This window comes from Panthera pardus, unplaced genomic scaffold, assembly GCF_024362965.1.
Source record: "Panthera pardus isolate Hobbes unplaced genomic scaffold, ASM2436296v1 HiC_scaffold_22, whole genome shotgun sequence".
Taxonomy (NCBI): Eukaryota; Metazoa; Chordata; class Mammalia; order Carnivora; family Felidae; genus Panthera; species Panthera pardus.
The window spans coordinates 35,042,513-35,062,110 of NW_026526788.1; the positions used below are offsets into that span (position 1 = coordinate 35,042,513).

The 19,598-nt window shown below is 36.7% G+C and overlaps 1 protein-coding gene across 5 annotated transcripts in view; it reads left to right on the plus strand.

The window, feature by feature from the left end:
* Positions 1–13,762, plus strand: part of SAMD8 (sterile alpha motif domain containing 8) — a 51,420-nt gene extending 37,658 nt beyond the window's left edge. For 4 of the 5 annotated variants that reach the window (XM_019444635.2, XM_019444636.2, XM_019444638.2 and 1 more), the window contains 4 exons: positions 2,363–2,458; positions 4,684–4,801; positions 8,820–8,970; positions 9,145–13,762. In XM_019444635.2, coding sequence (XP_019300180.1) covers positions 2,363–2,458; positions 4,684–4,801; positions 8,820–8,970; positions 9,145–9,449 — 670 coding nt within the window. In that variant the 3' untranslated portion in view covers positions 9,450–13,762. Of the gene's footprint in view, positions 1–2,362; positions 2,459–4,683; positions 4,802–8,819; positions 9,024–9,144 lie in introns of those variants that run through there. The other variant, XM_019444640.2, reaches the window with a different exon arrangement.
* The last annotated feature ends 5,836 nt before the right edge of the window (positions 13,763–19,598 follow it).

Consider the following 19,598-nt stretch of genomic DNA (forward strand, 5'->3'; position numbering starts at 1 on the left):
TACAGAGGGGCACAAGGGAACTTTTTGGAGTAATGAAAATATTCTATATCTTTATAGTGGCGGTGGTTACATGACTGACAAATACGTTTGTCAACCTCATTGAACTACACAGCTAAAAGGGATGAATTTTTTGGGTTGTAAATTAAACCTCAATAAATCTAACATTAAAAACAAGTTTGTCCTTCAGCCTGTCTTTCTCAGAAAACGAATGGAGGAAACAAAACTAAAGAGTAAACTGAAAAAGACGAGTACTTGGATTCAGGAAACAAAGAATCTAATATAGAAAAGAGGAGTTTACAAGGTGAAAGTCGAGTTTTACTTCAAAAAAAGAGCCATACAGGCAGACTAGAAAATGCAACCGTACTGTGTGATTCCATTTATATGCCATTCTGGGAAAGGCAAACCTTGGGATCATGACCAAACCTACTAAATTTGAAAAAAAAAAAAAAAGAAGAGCTCTAAGAGAGATTTCCCCAAAAGGAAAAATTGAATCGGTAGAATAGTTTGAAGCTGAATTGATGATAGGCACATAAGAAACAGAGCAAACTAAAAAAAAGGAAAAGAAAAGAAAAGAAAGAAAGAAAGAAAGCTTTTTTAGCTCTAGAGAATTATAAGAATTTCTACAAGAAAGGGATTTAATTATTGTTCTCTACTGACTCAGCTGCAAATGGTATTTAGAAACTTAAGTAAAAGCCAAAAATTGTTTTTTAAAAAATTGTGAAACTGTAGAGAATAGGGGAGAGAAAATGGACTGTGGCAGCTAAGAGATATAATGCTAAATAAAACACAAGAGTGAAAGTGATTGCCTCTGGGAAGCAAGAATTAGGTAGGGGGTGGGGCAGAAATGTATTTTCATCCTAAACATTGTAAAATTGTTATATATATATATATATATATATATATATATATACACACACACACACACACACACACACATATATACATACACACATACATATATACATATGTATTATTTTTAAATGTTCATTTAAAAATTTATATAGTTAAAGTCTTTTAAAGGAATTTTTCTTTTATTTAAAAATTTCTGATATGTGATAACCTTTTCCCCTAGTAATGCGAGATAAATAAGGCAGCAATAGATTAAAAATACATAAGAGGAATCTTTTGAGGTAATAAATGACAAATCCCTGGCTAAAGATGATGTATTCTCTTCACTTACTCTGAATAAGGTTTGGTTGGATAAAACTATTAATACCTTCCTTTCAGATTTCATGTTTTATTTTTAAAAGATACGTTTATTTCCTTAGTTATAAAATTAATACATTGTACAAGAAATTTTAGTGGAAATGTACAAAGAATAAAAATAAGACAATCAGGGGTGCCTGGGTGGCTTAGCTGGTTAAGCGCCTGACTCTTGATTTCAGTTCAGGTCATGATCTCACAATTTGTGAGTTCAAGCCCTGCATCAGGCTCCATGCTGGCAGTGTTGAGTCTGCTTGGGATTTTATGTCTCTCTCCCTCTCCCTCTTTCCCCACCCTACCCCCTACCCCGCCATAGCTCACGCTCTCTGAATCTCTCAAAGTAAATAAATGGAAAAAAAAAAAAAAAAAAAAAAGACGATCACCTGGAGATGATATATTTGCACTAATTCATTTCCACCTTTACCTCCTTTCCCCCTCTGTCTTCTCTTTCTCCTCCTTCACTCTTTTTATTTATTTATTTTTTAAGATTGTAAGTAATCTCTATACCCAACATGGGGATCAAACTTAAACCTCAAGATCAAGAGTCACATGCTCTACTAACTGAGCCAGCCAGGTGCCCCTTTCTCTTTCTTTTTAAATTAGGAAATGTGACATGTATTTTACCAGTGAATAACCACAGGAGCTGTGGATTTGGTGAGGAAAGAGGGGTCAATGGAAACAATAGAAGAAAACAAGGATATAAAACAAAGGAGGGCAGAAAAAGGAGTAAAAACAATTTACTGCCTCTAAAACAAAACCAAATTAAAAAAAAAAAATTACTATAGGGAGAAAAGAGTCAAGTTCAAGCCCCAATTGTCTGGATTCTGCAGTTAGCACATCATGCAAGAGGCGAACCCTTTCCCATTGATGTTTGTGGGCAGTTTCGTATCCAGGTCTACCATTCTATGGGGGGGGGGGCAGGGGGAGAAAAGGATTGTCACCTCTTCACAGAGAACCATTAATTGGGAATCAAAAACAGCAAAGAAGTTTTGATAAATGAGATATTTGATGAAACAGATCTTTCCCCCAGGTTCTTTAAATATCCTCTCCTAAAAGAGGTAAAAGTTATAGAAATAAATTTTGAAGAGTATCATGTTGCAAAAGGTGTCACATACATGCACTTCTTGTCAGTATGAAATGTAATTTTTTTCTATTTCAGTGTTCCTAGAATCCCATGGGCCTTTGCCATGACAGAAGTATGTGGCATGATTTTGTGCTATATTTGGCTCCTGGTTCTTCTTCTCCACAAACACAGGTACCTCAGTTATTCCATTAAAAGACAAAATGTTTTTACTGTCTTGGATAAAGTTCATCAAACCTTGTTTCTCCCTTTGTAGTTTCCTTGTTAATTTCCTTTAGCCATTATGGAAAATGTTTTGGGTTTGATCAACAAGAAAGTCACCGTGAGGTAATACCTCCATATTTAGTTACCTTCTGAATGTATTCTGAACACAAAGATCAGAGTTGGCAATGTTTGGCCATTAGCCAATCGCTAACAGTCTAGCTTTAACTTTCTTTGGAAACAAACCGGAAATATCACTTTTTGTGGAAGGATAGAAACTCCTCCAAAGACGGTCTTTGGACAAGGATAGTGCTTGAATGGAAGACATTGTTCTCTGCTTGCAGGAGGCTCATTAGAAAAGGGATTATTTTGCACACCATGCACATCTGTCTAGCCAGTGTGGTTTGCTTAAGATGGTGTAGGAAATTGATGAATAGGGAAAGTGCTTCTTTGGCACTTCCACTAAGAAATATAAAGGAAAAAAAAAATTTTATTAAAAAAAAAAGTATAAGGGAGGCTTCTTTCCTACTTTAGTGAGAGGAAATTACTTGATTTAAGTAAAAAGACATAGTGAAGAAAAATGTTAAAGAACTCTAAAGTTTGTGGATCTGCTATCTGTTGTCTTTTGGACATTGATGAGAAATAGGGACAGTTTCTTGAATTTTTGATTGGTTCTCCTCACCAGGAAGTGCTTGAGGTAAACCGCTGATGGGCTTCAGTTCCTAAGCAGCAGTTATTGCATCGCTTTGAAGGTGAAAAGAAAGGTTGATGATTGCTATTGTTGTCACACTCTCAGGCTGTATTGTGCTTCATTCTTTCCCATTTTCCAGCAATATTTTTAACTCTGAATTGCTTAAAACCAGAGGTGATTTAAGAACATGTATATCACTGGTGCTCTCTGATTTAACTCTGACTCACAAGACCCGGTGAATTTGAATTTATCCACTCTTCAAAACAGGAAACTGGTAGATTTAGCAAAGCATAGCAGTGGCCAGTTAAATGCAAGTTTTGACGTTTAATTTGTCAAAGAAAGTGTTTCTCAAAATGTGGTCTTTGTACTACTTTCATTAGACTCACCAGGCTTCTTGTTAAGATGTAGATGCCTAAGCTCCATCCCAGGTGTACACACTAAAATTTGAGATGTCTTAACCTGTGTTCAATGCTTTTTTGAGGGTGGGAAGAGCATTTCAAAAATGTGTAAAGCATAATTCCTGTTTTTAAGAATCTTATAGTCTGTTTTGGTTTAAGGCATTTAAGAAAATAATATGACAGTACAAGTGATATTACAATGCAGTTCAAAATTTTAGGTTTACTTAATATAAAACTTGGTATTAAAAAAAACAGTATTTAAAAAATTTTTTTATGTTTATTTTTGAGAGAGAGAGACAGAGCACAAGTGGGGGACAGGCAGAGAGAGAGGGAGCCACAGATCTGAAGCAGGCTTTAGGCTCTGAGCTGTCAGCACAGAGCCGGAGGCGGGGCTTGAACTCATCAACTATGAGATCATGACCTGAGCCAAAATCAGACACTTAACCAACTGAGCCACCCAGGCACCCCAAAAGACTTAGTATTTTATACCTTACGTTTAACTTAGGAGAAGTTAGAGAATGTTTATTAAATAGCTACTATCAGTAACCAAGTTACGGTGTTATTAATCAGCAAAAAATTCCCCAGAATCATGTGTTTAGTTTTACCTCTCATAAAATAAATAATTTATGAGCGATAGATGAATAACAGGGCTAACATTAAGCTAAGAATCGGCTAGGTACTAGTTTTACTTCTTTCTCACTAGCTCCTTTACCTTCTCTTAGCCATATTTTCTTATCAATGAAATGATGCTCTTAGGTATGCACTGTCTAACATGGCAGGTACTAGCCACATCTGGCTATTTAAATTAATGAAAATGAAATAAAATTAAAATTCAGTTCCTTGGTTGTACTAGTCACATTTCAAGTACTCAGGAGCCACATGTAGATACCTTATTAGTGCGGTTATAGAGCATTTTCATCATTGCGGAAAGTTCTATTAGACAATGATGCTTTAGATTGAAGAATTCTCTAAAATTTCTGTCCTCTTCAAAGAGTCTAGTTCTAGTGGTTTTCCTGTCTGTTCTTCCTTTAAGTAAACACTTGATGCCTGGAGTTTTTTGGTTTGCCTTCTTCTGATCTTTCTCTCTTTTTTGGTCACTCTGTTCACAGGTCAATACTTCTTCGAAGGCTCTGTAGTCTGATGGGTACTGTGTTCTTGCTTCGCTGCTTTACCATGTTTGTGACCTCCCTCTCCGTGCCAGGACAGCACCTGCAGTGTACTGGAAAGGTAGCCTGCTACCTCTTCATCATTCTTTCCTTTTGTTCTTGGTGGGTTGATGGCACCATATATGTAATAGGGCTAAGATTTTGCTTTTAATAGTAAAATGTGCTTTTAAGTATTTTCAATATCTGTAAGAAATCTCTATAGATTTCTAGATCTATAGATCTCTATAGATTTCTAGAAATAATTTGGTAGTAATCTTAAGCCAAAATCTACCTCCCTGTTACATCAGTCCATTGAAACTGGTTCTGTGCCGTGAAGCTATAGAAAGCAAGTTCCTTTTGGGGCGCCTGGGTGGCTCAGTCGGTTGAGTGTCCGACTTTGGCTCAGGTCATGATCTCACGGCTCGTGGATTCAAGCCCCACATTGAGCTCTGTGCTGACAGCTCAGAGCCTGGGGCCTGGTTCGGATTCTGTGTCTCCCTCTCTCTTTGCCCCTCCTCCCCTGCTCGTACTCTCTCTCTCTCTTTCTCTCAAAAATAAACAAACACAGAAAGAAAAGAAAACAAGTTTCTTTCAATTGTCATTTTCCCTTTCCCACTATCCTGATCATCGTTAGTTCCTCATACGACATGACTCTGGTCCCTTCATTGTCCTCATCACTCCTTTTTTAAAAGTTTTGCAGTTTGACCATATTCCATTTAAAGCATTCTAAACTCTATTTTAAACTTTACTCTTTCCTGGGGTGTACTAAATAATGGCTGATTTATTGTTTTTGTTTTAAACTTTGTAGCTTGTTTTGCTATATTGTAGACATATCTTCTCTTTTGATTAAATTGAGAGAGGAGAGATTATGCAGATGGGAACAACAACAAAACCCAGATAACAAAAAATTTTAAAAACCTGAAAATCACCTATACTATACAAAATTGGCCTTTGAGACTCATTAAATTTGGACAAAAGAATTTATTATCCTACTATTATAAACTTCCATGCTTTAGTTATGTATTATCTAATATTCAAATGTATGTGTTAACAGCTTTGTTGTTATTTTAATATTCTTTGTAAAGTGTAAAAACATAATTGTCAGGTCTTCTATTGCAATGTAAATAGCTGAAATGCCAGCAAGGGAAGATTAAGCAGCCAAAGGAGATCAAGAACTAAAAATACAGCCCTGAGCTGAAGGGTAACAAAACTTTCTCTAGGTATTAGGACACTGACCAGTAAGCAAGGGGGAAAGGTTAATATGACACTTAGGATTTCGTGTAAAGGAAATGTTTTATTTTTCTAAAAATATATAAATTGAAAAGTGAAAGCTCACATGGGGCTCAATTGGTTAAAAAGACTTCAGCTCAGGTCATGATCTCACGATTCATGAGTTAAAGCCCTGCATCGGGCTCGCTCTCTCTCTCTCAAAAATAAACATTAAAAAAAAAAAAAGTAAAAGCTCACATAATTTCCTCTTTCACCCGTCCCATAAATAATACTTTTAACAGTTGGATATATAGCCACATAGACTATTTTTAAGCATGCTTACACATTCACATAAGTTTATATAATAGATACTTTTTAAATAAAAGATGAGATTATATTGCAGATATTGTTCTTTTAACTTATGTTTTATTTAATGTTAATTACTTTTTTCTAAAGAAATGCATATGGTTATACCTCATTTTTTTAATAGCTGCAGTGTCCCATTATATGATTTACCAGTTTCCAAATGATACACATTTATGTTGTTTCCAAATCTTACTCTTTATAAACAGTGCCTTTGTAAACATCCTGGTGCATTTATGTATTTTCACTTATTTAAGCATCTACTTAAAATAAATTCCTGGAAGTGGAATTATGACCTCAAAGAACATGAACATTAAAAATAGTGATGATATTGCTCAAATGTTTACCAGAAAAGACAAATTTTTCACTACTACCTACACTGTATGCATATCAGTTTTCCCACTCTCATGCCAGCACTACTTATTATCAACTTTTAGAGTCATTGTCATTCTGATTAATGAAAGATAATGATATGAGACTTCTACGGTCTTATGTTTTCTATTTAAATCTTTACTCTTCTGAATTTGTTTCTGTACATGGTATGAAATAGGGATAGAACAATTTCCCCCAAATAGTATGGTAATTGATTAGAAGAGATTTTTAAAAAGAAATATATAAGCTTATTACACTGAAAAGAGAATTTCCTGTAGCTGAGGGATTTAATTGTTGGGTCAGCCACTAAAGAGAATAATATATGTACATAGCGCTACAACATGTACTACAAAAATAAATTAGGTACCGTTCCTCTATAGTATGGATAACCCTTTTTCTGTCTCTAATGACTGTTTTTCATTATCAGTTAGTTATATGTGGACATTTCTATTCAAATTTGCCCTAAATACTGTTAATTGCTTTAAATTATAATATAACCTACTTATTGACCTGTATTATTTGTTGCAGTTGTTAAAAATAGAAGGTTAAGGTGATAGTAACTAGCAATCAAGTCCCTTACAGTGAACTCCATAGGGCATTTTCATTGAAATAAAGTAATTGCTTGAAATCTCATTCCCAGAAGTAGGAGGTTTAGGGACAGAACCAAGAACCTGCCTGTTTTTGAAATGTAGCAATGGACCCACCCTAAGGAAAGAACTACTTAAAGCAGATTTTTGTACCTTGTCTCATCAAGGCATCTTAGTCTGTTATGTTTTAATTTTTATTTTTCTGGAAGAATATTTGGGACATTTAAAATTGGAAGGGATAGGGAGACTTGAGTAACTGAGAAATAATTGCTTTCTTTTGACTGGCATCATTTTTTTCCTGTCCCTGGCTGAGATACATTTTCCTAGCAGTCTCTGTGCTTCACTGCCTAATTTCTTACTCTTACAAGAGTACTATCTCCAACGCTGTTCTTCTTAGAGGGCTTAGAGGAACCAAACCATGTGTATTTTAGTAACTTCTCTTTCCTTTTGTCTAATAATAAATTCCTCTTCTTGTCCTGCCCTGCCTTTTTTTTTTTTTTTTTTTTAATCTAACTGACTTTATTAAATGATTGATGAATTGGGCAGCACCCCATCTAGCAAGTAGAGTGGCATTCTAAGACTTAGGACTTTAGAATTGGTCTTCCTGGATTCACATGTGAACAAAGATTCACATCCTCGTTGTGTTACTTACTAACTGTGTGACCTCTGTAAGCCAGTTTCCTCATCTGCACAATTGAATCATTTCATAGGATTGTTGTGGAAATTAAATACAGTAACACATAAGGCACTTAGCAGTATACCTTACACATAGTAAATGCACACTAAATTCTAGCAATTTTTTGTACTGTTATTATGTGTTAAATGCCTTTAAAAAAAAGTGACCTTTACTCAAACTCTTCCTCAAAATGGATTGCTTTTTTAAGCTTATGTGTGGGAGTTGGGATTAGATTTGGCTTTAAATAACAGGAAATTCAAGGTGGCATGGTTTAATAAACAAATGGTTTACTCTCTCTCATAAGAGAAATCTGAAAGTAGGTCATGTGTAATTGTATGGACTTAATTAACCACAACTCATGATTCTTCTGTCTTTCTGCTCTCCTGTATAGTTGTTGTCTCCTTCCTTCATAATTAGCCTTCCCAGAAATCTTTTACAATTCCACTTACATCTTATTTGTATAAAACTTAGTCACATAACCACACCAAGCTTGTAAGGGAGGCTAGGAAATGCAGTGTTTGAACTTCTGTTACCAGTTAAGAAGGGGAAAATGAATAGACATTGAATGGTAGCCATTGTCACTGTCATAGCCTATTTCTTGTTGACAAGAACAGCCAGCAAATACTACTGTATTATTGGATTAAAACTTGGAAATATTTTGTGTAATAGTGACCTTTTCACTGTAAAGGAACTTCTAGTAGAGAAATTTGAATTACATTGATTTCATGTAATTACCAGAATATTTCTGACCACTCTTTTTTGATGTCTGGAATTAGACTGGGAGTCTGGTTGCTTTTGTTTAGATCTTATTTCTAAGTCACTCAGCATTTGAATTTCAATGGGAGTAGATGTTCAGAAGCCCCTACCTCTCTAATCTGTAGCTTTCTTTATAGGTATATGGCAGTGTATGGGAGAAACTGCGCCGGGCCTTTGCCATTTGGAGTGGCTTTGGTATGACCCTAACTGGTGTTCACACTTGCGGAGATTACATGTTCAGTGGCCACACAGTTGTCCTAACTATGCTGAATTTCTTTGTCACTGAATGTAAGTATCTCTTTAATGCTTCCATGCATATTAGATAACTGGCTGCAGAGGAGGCTGTGGGAAGGGTGTCAAGTTCTGTGAAGAATGAAAGGAACAGACTGATCTAAGAAACACATGACTTAGGAGCACTGGAAGGAATGTGGTTTTGAAACGATGTTTCTGTCCTTTTCCCAGATACACCAAGAAGCTGGAATTTCTTGCACACTTTATCCTGGGTTCTCAACCTCTTTGGAATCTTCTTCATTTTGGCTGCCCATGAACATTATTCCATTGATGTGTTTATTGCCTTTTATATCACGACAAGACTCTTTTTGTACTACCATACTCTAGCCAATACCAGAGCATATCAGCAGAGTAGGAGAGCAAGAATTTGGTTTCCCATGTTTTCTTTTTTTGAATGCAATGTTAATGGTACAGTACCTAATGAATATTGTTGGCCATTTTCAAAACCAGCAATAATGAAAAGATTAATTGGATAAAGACTACCTTTGTAATGGGTTCTTGATTAAATATATAGTAGTTGTCGAAAGTGAGTAACTTTGCTTTCTCCCCCTAGGTTGTTCCTGGATGCCTTGCTTTTGGGCTTATATGTTGACAAAGTAAAGTTCATATTCTGAGCAAGGCTATGATTATAGAAATCAAGAAAGAACAATCAAGAGTCCTTACATATCTGTTTGAATAGAAAGCTTAAGTTTAAGTAGATGTTTCCTGACCCTTCTTTTTCAACAAACTTAATGTTGTGATTGAAGTCAGATTGTTACCTTTACCTGTTGAGTACTGGCTTGTTGAACTTAAGCAATTTGCTGGTTGAAAGTGGTTTTGTTTGTTTGTTTTTTTGTTTGTAATTTCATTAGGACTCTAGTCAAGAAATAATTTTTTTTAAGCTCCTTAATATCTTCAAGGGAAAAACCCCTACCAAGTGAGCAGTATTTGTTCTTTGAACTGATCTCTGTATTCGTGAAAATTGCAACTCTAGAAAGTAATCTGTATTACTAACAAATAATTTTTGCCTCCTGAACCATCTTTAAGAAAAGTATACTGAACATACCAGGATGCCTGAAACAAGAAGAAAATGAAAGGGGCTATCCACGAGGTAACTGAGTACAAATATGGTACTGGCATTTTTCACCAAAGATAAAACACAAGATGCAGTTCCTGTTTTGTTCTGAGGACTCAGTATGACCATCAGTCAGTATTTTTGAGGGAAAAGTGGCTGCATCCATAAAAATCAAATTGGCTTAATTTTAGTGAGGTAGGTGCCTGGAACAACTTTGTGCTGTAGTTGTTAGTTAGACTTATGACAACCCAATTTTATGCTATTTAATGATGTTATTTAATGAGTAAAATAGTGGAGTGTTTTACCAAATGTTAGATAAAGTTCTGATGTCTTTAAGTAGGGAGGTTTGCATGCAAAGAATATTTTTTCTATTTCTGAAAAGAAATGATAACAGGTTGCAGGCATTATACAATTATTTGGTTTAATATTTGTCATTCTTGGCCATCAGAAGTAAACAGTCTCAAATATATTTGGATATAAAAAGGTTTTGTTGTTTTTCATTTTTAAATACAATTGTGTACATACATTCTTTCTATTTTGTCTTAATTTGGCAGTCAGGAAGTGATATAACTTAGTTACTGTTTACACTAGAAATTTAGTACCGTAAGTAATCTGAGCCCTGTGATAACATTTGTCACTTTGCTTTTAATGATTTTAATAGTTATGACAGTAGAATGGTTATGGAATTGGAATTTGAGCCCCAAGTGATTGAGCTTAGCCACTTGGAAAATTAAGTGTGTAGTTTTTACATTCCATTTTAAAACAAGGAGTTAGAAAAAGTGCTGACATATTGAGGTCTAAAATTAGGCCACTTAGCTGAAATCTGCTTGTCATGTGGGTGAAATATTTTATTTTTGCATTTTGAGTCCTATTCCCACCCCTGTATAAGGTACAGAGGAGCTTGAAGGGAGTGAGCAGGAAAGGAATATTACGCAAACAAGTTTCAGCCAGTGCTGAATTACCCCAATTTGAGTCTACTCTGAACATTATATCTTATTTCTCACCTGAGAAATGACACAAGGCAATTCAAATTTTATTATGATTTTAAAACTCACACTTTAGAATCTTATATCTTAAATTGTTGATTGTTTTACATGCTAGGGACAAAAATGCCAACATTTCATGTAAGGAAACTGCATAATCATGAAAGGTGAAGGATGTTTCCTATGACTCGAGGTCAAATTATGTGTAACTAGCATTCTTTCCAAGTGACAGAGCAAGACTGTATTTTAACTAGGGAGGGACTTAATGTTAGCTTTTGGAAAAATGTTTGAAGAAAATCTGTGGCAACATTAATTCAAGAATGTTAGATAGCTACTTAATGATAAATTTCCTAACATCAGTCTTCTTTCCTTTATATGGATTCTATTCTAGAACAAAATAGAAGAAAAAAAAAAATTGTAACTAACTTTGCAGAGTGCCTAACAGCAGACTGCAATGAGGATTGTAAAATAAGTTTTCAGCTTTGCATTTATCATATCTGATTTGAGGAAAAGGTAAGCTAGATTTATAATTTATAACTAATACAAGGCAGTGTTTACATAAATTCATCATCTCCAAGTCTCTTTCTTGGAAAACTTGGACACAAAATTCTTTTCCATTTCTTTTTTTAATATGAAACCTATATTACAGTTGTGTTTTTTGTTTTGTTTTGTTTTGTCCAGAAACTCTCCAGATTTTGTCTTTGTATTTTTTTTTTTTTCTTGTTAAAATCTAAACCATTGGAAAGGTGGTATTTATATTCACATTTTGGGTATGAATGTGGCTAGGTGGAGAAGCTACATGCCTTAGATCTATATATTTTTTTGCCCTGACTTCAGTTGCAGGCTTGTGAAAGCTTATAAAATACTGAAAGTTCAGTATAGAAGGAACCAAGATGGTTTTGGTTTGGGGAATGCAAACTGGAGGTTATATTGAAAGTCCTCAATGCATTTCTCTATGTTCCTGAGGACAGTGTAGCCTTTTTTGTCTTTTTTTCTTTTTTGAAGTCCATGCAGGACATTGTTAACTGAAGGGTAATTGAAGTTAGTAGAGAGTAGGAGATTTTGAAGAAGGCACATTTATTGTTATTACTGAATAATTTGGGAGAAACCTTTTTTGGCTTTGCTGCAAAATTCTCAAATGCCTATCCTTTCCATAACTCTCTGTGGTCAGAATTGCTGGGGTAAAAATACAACTTCCATATCTGATTAAGTATTTTTTTCGTAATCAGAAAGCAATGAACGTAATCTTAGAACCAGTCAGCTGAAGAAATGTGGACTGTTCACAACAAAACACCTGTTGACTAAAAGACCTGCTGATTGTGTAATGATTTACACACACCACAAGTGGCTCTTTCTTACCCTGTACCTGCCTGAGTGTTGTTACTTAGAATTTCAAAAATCTTACAATTTGTAAATGGAGAACTGAGGAGCCAAATCCTTTTATAGCTTATATGAAAGTCTGTTTTAGAGACATCTGTTTGGAAAGTGTTATTTATATTTCAAAGTCATATTCAGAACACTAACCTGCTTTCAGTGTATTCAGCAAAAGGCAATTTCATCATTAGTTTTATAGTAAACATTTTTTAAGGATTCTTGTTCTAAAATGCTTGAGAACGTTAACCATATTCTTGTTTTAAACTCTGTGATCTAATAAATTTACTTCTTTGATAGTCTTTGTAGACCTAAGTTATCCCTTAAAAAAAGTAATTATAGTAATAGTCATGTGTCAGTTCTTTAAGGTATTCAGGCATTTGAGACAAGTTCTCTTTTAGAATAGTCCAATAGCTTTCTTAAGCAGGATTGGTTTCATTTAGATAGTTTCAAAGCCAACAAAGCATGTCAGTTTTAATGCCATCTTTACTTGGTGGTTAAGATGGTGTACACTTGTAAAAGTGTAGCCTGAATTACCCCCTTACCTCTGTAGAGGTGACTTGTTAGTAACATCAAAAGTCAGACTGCTTCACATGACAAGTGAGAAAGGAAAGAGGTTGAGGATTTTTCCCTCTCTGTGTTTGAGAAGCTCTGAATGACTGAAATTACTATGAAAGTAGGTTTTGGTCTCCCCTCTCACCTACCCCTCACACCCAGTGAATGCCACCAATTTCAAGTAACTTAAATGTGGCCTATTATTTTGCATCAAGTTCAATAAAAATATCTATGAAATCTATAAGCCATAATTCAGCTACTGGTAAGGTTGGTTTTTAGAATATGTTCTACCCTAAATTAGCCAATGGACTTTTTATTCAGTGTACTCCATGTTTAAGCATAAGGATGTTTTGTGCCTGATGTGGAGGGAGAAGGAATACTATGATAATTTTGTTGTTATTTCAGGTCTGTTTCAGTATAAACTACTGGCTTATTAGTTAGTCATCTTAAAAATGCTTAATTTTAATAATTTTTTTGAGAGAATCTATGGATTATTAGGACAATTGAAGTATTCCTGAAATGGAACAAAGGAAGTGGAAACTGGTACTGAGCGGGGGAAGCAAAATTAGTTTGCTAAACTAAAGTGGGCTAAAGTGGGCATGTTTTGTTTTAAGAACACTACCTAAATGTCACTCTATCCACAGAGAAACTAGTATTACTTGAAGATGTGAACGTTCCTGTGGTAGCCATACCTTGAAGCACAGTATTGTATATAAGTAAATATCTTGATTCTAAATTAAATCCAGATTTAACTAATATATATTATTTTATATCTTTGTTGTATTAAAATGTTTAAAAACACTAAAAATAAAACATTTGAAAGTTGGATTGCAGTCATTTCTTTGAGTGTCTTGCATTCCTAATGCAGCTGGTCTATTTTTTATACAGTAAGTTTTTATTTTTGTGAATGATTGGGCCCAGCAACTTTAAATCTTAATATGGTATCTAGTCCCGGGCATTTACTGATTCCTAATTGTCTTTTAGATAAGCCATTTGCTCTTTCCCCTTTCTTTTGTGTAAACTAGAGAAGAAAAGTGATCTTCCTGAAGGTATAGAATAATTGTAGGTTAAGTTGAGAGGGAGAAAAGAGAAGCAAATTGCTAATTATTCGTGGACAGATTAAAGCTTTTGTCTGGTTGGTTTTGGTTTAATTGTAGATTATGTTAGGAAGATGCCATCATCTTGGCAGGTCAGCTTTGGAAATAATGATTAACAGGAAAAGAAGGGAAGACAGCTGTTGGGGGTAGCTCAGTAGCTTAGAACCATGGTGTCATTAGAACACTAAGCATTGTCATAGACCATATGAACTTGATCCATGACTGAACTTGTCTTCATGATTACTACTAATTGTAGCCTCTCTAGTGGTGGCCCCAGCTAGTCTCTTGAGAACTCTGGGAAGGAATAATCCAGGACAGACCCTAGAGGCTGCTTGATGGAATAGAAAAGGTACTGGATTTAGACTCTGAGGGCCTGGGCATGAGTTGCATCTCTGCTGCTGTTTAAGTTAGGTCTTTTCTTCCAGCTCCTCTTAACTTTATGTGTAAAATGGAGACCAAAAAAATGCCTATCTCCTAGGTTGTATCAAAGGCCAGATATGAAAGTATTCTACCCTTGCTGGTTCAGTAACTGGTACATAATGCTGAAATACTAGTTGAATTTAGGTCAATAAAACAGGATCTGTGCCCATAGGAAATTAATAATCTATCTGGGAAGCTGACATGAAAAGGTAGCCAACAACATTTGTTGGTGGAATAAACCTGTAGTTTTGAAACTGGCAGGTTGAACTTCTTCAGTGGTAGGGGAAAGGGAATTGGAGTTTGTACCATTCTTTTCCTTTTTTTTTTCTTTTAAAGAAAAAATCCAGCACATTCTATTGGGACGCCTGGGTGGCTCAGTTGGTTAAGCAGCAACTCTTGATTTTGGCTCAAGTCATGATCTCTCGGTTCATGAGTTCCAGCCCCACGTGAAGCTCTGCACTGATGGTGTGGATCCTGTGTGGGATTCTCTCTTCCTCTCTTTCTGCCCCTCCCCTGCTCTCTCTCTCTCTCATATATATAAACCTAAAATATATATATATATATATTTATTAAAGAGAGAGCACAAGTGGGGGAGAGGGGCAGAGAGGGAAAGAGAATCTTAAACAGAATCTTAAATCTTAAAAAAACAAAATCTTAAAAATCTTAAACCTCTCAGCGCTCAATCCCATGACCCTGGGATCATGACCTGAGCTGAAATCAAGACTCGGGTGCTCAACCAACTGAGCCACCCAGGCGCCCCAGTTATTTTTAAGTTTATTTATTTATTTTGAGAGACAGAGAGTGGGGGACAGAGGGAGAGAGAATCCCAAGCAGGCTCCATGCTCACCTCATTGTGGAGCCTGACGTGAGGATGCATCCTATGACCATGAGCTCATGACCTGAGCCGAAATCATCAGTCAGTCACTTAACTGACTGAGCCGCCCAGGCACCCTGAGTTTGTGCTGTTGTCATCCAGAGCTGGTATTCCACAGATTTGGCTTTCCCTTTGAAAAAAGAGTTGAGGATAGGGGAAGGAAATGTTTAGAAACCCCTGAGTCAACAGACAAATTTACTGTCTTCATTTGGTAACTTGAGAGAGGAAGGGCTCACTGGGGTCTGAGGGTCCAAGCAGAATTTACTAAGCATGTGAAACTTGAACTGACCCCTCCCTGAAGGAAAAATTCATAAAGATACGATGAAAGGTTTACAGGACTCTAATTCTCATGCAAAAAAAAAAAAAAATGGATTTATTTGTGTATGAGAGAGCTGTTGACAGAGTATGTGTTTTCAATGGAAGCACTGGGATGCCTATTGCCAGGGTCTATATTGTTGGGACAGATATAAGTAGCTTTATAAAACAGGAGTTAATCGAGGGCAAAGAGAGAGAGGGTAGGATGGTGGAAAGTACACAACAGGTCAAACTAGAGATGAAGGAAATGCTACAGACCCCAAGATAGTAGGTCAAGGAACCAGGCCTGGGCACAGCTATAGGAAGGTTTTGCCCCCAGCCAAGGAAGATCAAGACACCCCAAAAATGAGCTGTCAACTGCTACTGGCTTGTGAAATATGACTGTAGAATATAATATACCCTGTATCCAAAATTGTCTGTTTTATGGTCAACAGCTCATCCACCCATTGGAGTGCTAGACTGCCGGCTACCACGTGGAGTGGGAGCCGGCTCTAGCAGAGACTTGAGAAAAGTGCCGGGTCAAGAGAATGCCTCAGAGACGCTCGGTTACCACCGTCAGCTGTAACTGTGAAGAAGACTACTTGATGGCTGTAAGGCATCTGCTAGAGGAGCATAATATTTAAATGCTGTATGTTCTCAGCTCACAGGGCCCCCCTATGAGAACTGGAAGTATAAAACCACCACGACCTGTTCATATCCCAGCCTTAAGAGTCTTGGATCCCACTCTAAACACCTATACCTGATGGTTTTTCATTAGAGATCATCGATCAGCAGCCTTCGTCAATACGATGTCCAAGTACATGAAATTTGATCCTGTTTTTCCCCAAAGCTCATTTTGGAGTAGTTGGCAGTGGTGATGTGATTTTTGAAGGACTGCAACATGGTGGAAATCATACCTGCAGAAATTTGATAATCCTAACTGTCCAGGCAAGATTCTGAATTTTCTTCACTATTGCATTCCACAGTGGTACCTGTGATTTTGCTATCTTTTTAAAAAGTTATTGTGAGTAAGTAATGAACTTGGTAACAAACTATATATACTGAAAACTTTTCCTCCCACTCCTGTGCCCCAGCATATAGTTCCCTTTCCAAGAGGCAACCATTTTTTTAATGTTTATTTATTTTTAAGGACGAGAGCATGAGCAGGGAGGTGCAGAGAGAGAGGGCAACAGAGAATCCGAAGCGGGCTCCATGCTGACAGCAGACAGCCCAGTGTGGGGCTCGAACTCACAAACTGAGAGATCATAATCTGAGCCAAAGTGGAATGCTCAACTGACCAAGCCACCTAGGCATCTCAAGGCAACCATTTTTTTAAGTTTAATTTATTTTTTTTAATTTACATCCCAGTTAGTTAGCATATAGTGCAACAATGATTTCAGGAGTAGATTCCTTAATGCCCCCTAATCCATGTAGCCCACAACCCCTCCAGTAACCCTGTGTTTGTTCTCCATATTTAAAAGTCTCTTACATTTTGTCCCCCTCCCTGTTTTTATATTATTTTTGCTTCCCTTCCCTTGTGTTCATCTGTTGTGTGTCTTAAAGTCCTCATGTGAGTGAAGTCATGTGATATTTGTCTTTCTCTAATTTCACTTAGCATAATACCCTCTAGTTCTATCCACGTAGTTGCGAATGGCAAGATTTCATTCTTTTTGATTGCCGAGTAATACTCCATTGTATATACATACCACATCTTCTTTATCCATTCATCCATTGATGGACATTTGGGTTCTTTCCATACTTTGGCTATTGTTGATAGTGCTGCTATAAACGTTGGGGTGCATGTGCCCCTTTGAAACAGCATACCTGTATCCCTTGGATAAATACCTAGTAGTGCAATCGCTGCGTTGTAGGGTAGTTCTATTTTTAATTTTTTGAGGAACCTCCATACTGTTTTCCAGAGTGGCTGCACCAGTTTGTATTCCTACCAGCAGTACAAAAGAGCTCCTTTTTCTCCACATCCTCACCAACATCTGTTGTTGCCTGAGTTGTTAATGTTAGCCATTCTGACATGCGAGGTGGTATCTCGTGGTTTTGATTTGTATTTCCCTGATGATGAGTGATGTTGAGCATCTTTTCATGTGTTGGTTGGCCATCTGGATGTCTTCTTTGGAGAAGTATCTATTCATGTCTTCCGTCCATTTCTTCACTGGATTATTTGTTTTTTGAACATATGTGTTCATATGTGTTTTTGGGTGTTCTTTGAACATATGTATTCATATGTGGTTTTGGGTGTTGAGTTTGATAAGTTCCGTATAGATTTTGGATACTAACCCTTTATCTGATATGTTGTTTGCAAATATCTTCTCCCATTATGTCGGTTGCCTTTTAGTTTTGCTGATTGTTTCCTTCGCTATGCAGAAGCTTTTTATGTTGATGAGGTCCCAGTCGTACATTTTTGCTTTTGTTTCTCTTGCCTCCAGAGATGTGTTGAGTAAGAAGTTGCTGCGGCCAAGATCAAAGAGGTTTTTGCTTGCTTTCTCCTCGGGGATTTTGATGGCTTCCTGCCTTACGTTTAGGTCTTTCATCCATTTTGAGTTTATTTTTGTGTATGGTGTAAGAAAGTGGTCCAGGTTCATTCTTCTGCATGTCGCTGTCCAGTTTTCCCAGCACCCTTGCTGAAGACACTGTCTTTATTCCATTGGGTATTCTTTCCTGCTTTGTCAAAGATTAGTTGGCCATGTTTTTGGGTCCATTTCTGAGTTCTCTATTCTGTTCCATCGATCTGAGTGTCTGTTCTTGTGCCGGTACCATACTGTCTTGGTGATTACAGCTTTGTAATACAGCTTGAAGTCCGTCAGGACAACCATTTTTAACTAGTATGTTTTCCCAGAGGCATTCCATGCATATTCAAACAAATACATATTTTTTCATTTATTTTTATATTAATTTTAAACAAACTGTAGCATATACATGTATATGCACATGCATACATGGTTTCATACCTTATTTATTTCACTTAACATATGCCAATGCCTTCCCCTCCAAGGACACACCTTAGTTGAATAAGGTTTATTGCTCATTACAATGAGGGAGAACATATAACATGGGAAATTATAGGCCATCTCAGCCGGAGGGTGTTGGAAAGGACTTATTTTAGGATTTGGGTGGTTATTTAGGTCGTTTAGGGGGAAAGTTTTAAGGAAGCATGGATTTGCTCTGGATTGGATGCTTTCGGGATGTTGGGGCAATCCAATGATTGAGTATCTTAATAAATCTGAAGACAGGAAGAATGGATCGAAGCTAATGTTACAATTGGTAAGGAAACAACAGTCACATATTAGGATAGAGGGATACTTGGTCATTTTTGTCGTTTCAGTAATGTTTATGTTTTTATCTGTGTTCAGACATAATTATTGACTAGTCTTGTTTTTATCCTTTTTTTTTTTTTGAGAGAGAGAGAGAGACAGACAGACAGAGTGCAAGCAGGGGCGGGGGGGGGGGGGGGGGGCAGAGAGAGAGGGAGATAGAGAATCTGAAGCAGGCTCCAGGCTTCTAACTGTCATCACAGAGCCCAGTGTGGGGCTCGAACTCGTGAACCACGAGATCATGACCTGAACTGAAGTCAGCCACTTAACCAACTGAGCCACCCAAGCGCCCCTGTTTTTATCTTGCTCTATCATGGTCACTGGTCTCCTTGTCATACATTGGTGTTTGGTGAAATTTTTTTTTATGTTCAACAGGAAAACAATAAGGCCTAGCTGTGGGTCCTGGGCCAGCTTCTGGCAACACCCAAGTTCTAGCTGATGGTACCAGGCCAGCTCCCCAGTGTCAAGAGCTGCTTTTCTCTTTCCCACATGATATATTGGTGTTCTTTCCATATAAGTACATAAAGAATGCAATTTGCTTCATTCTTTTTTTTTCTAATGCTTATTTATTTTGAGAGAGAGAGAGAGAAAGAACAAGAGTAAGGGGAGGAGGAGCAGAGAGAGAGGGAGAGAGATAATCTGAAACAGGCT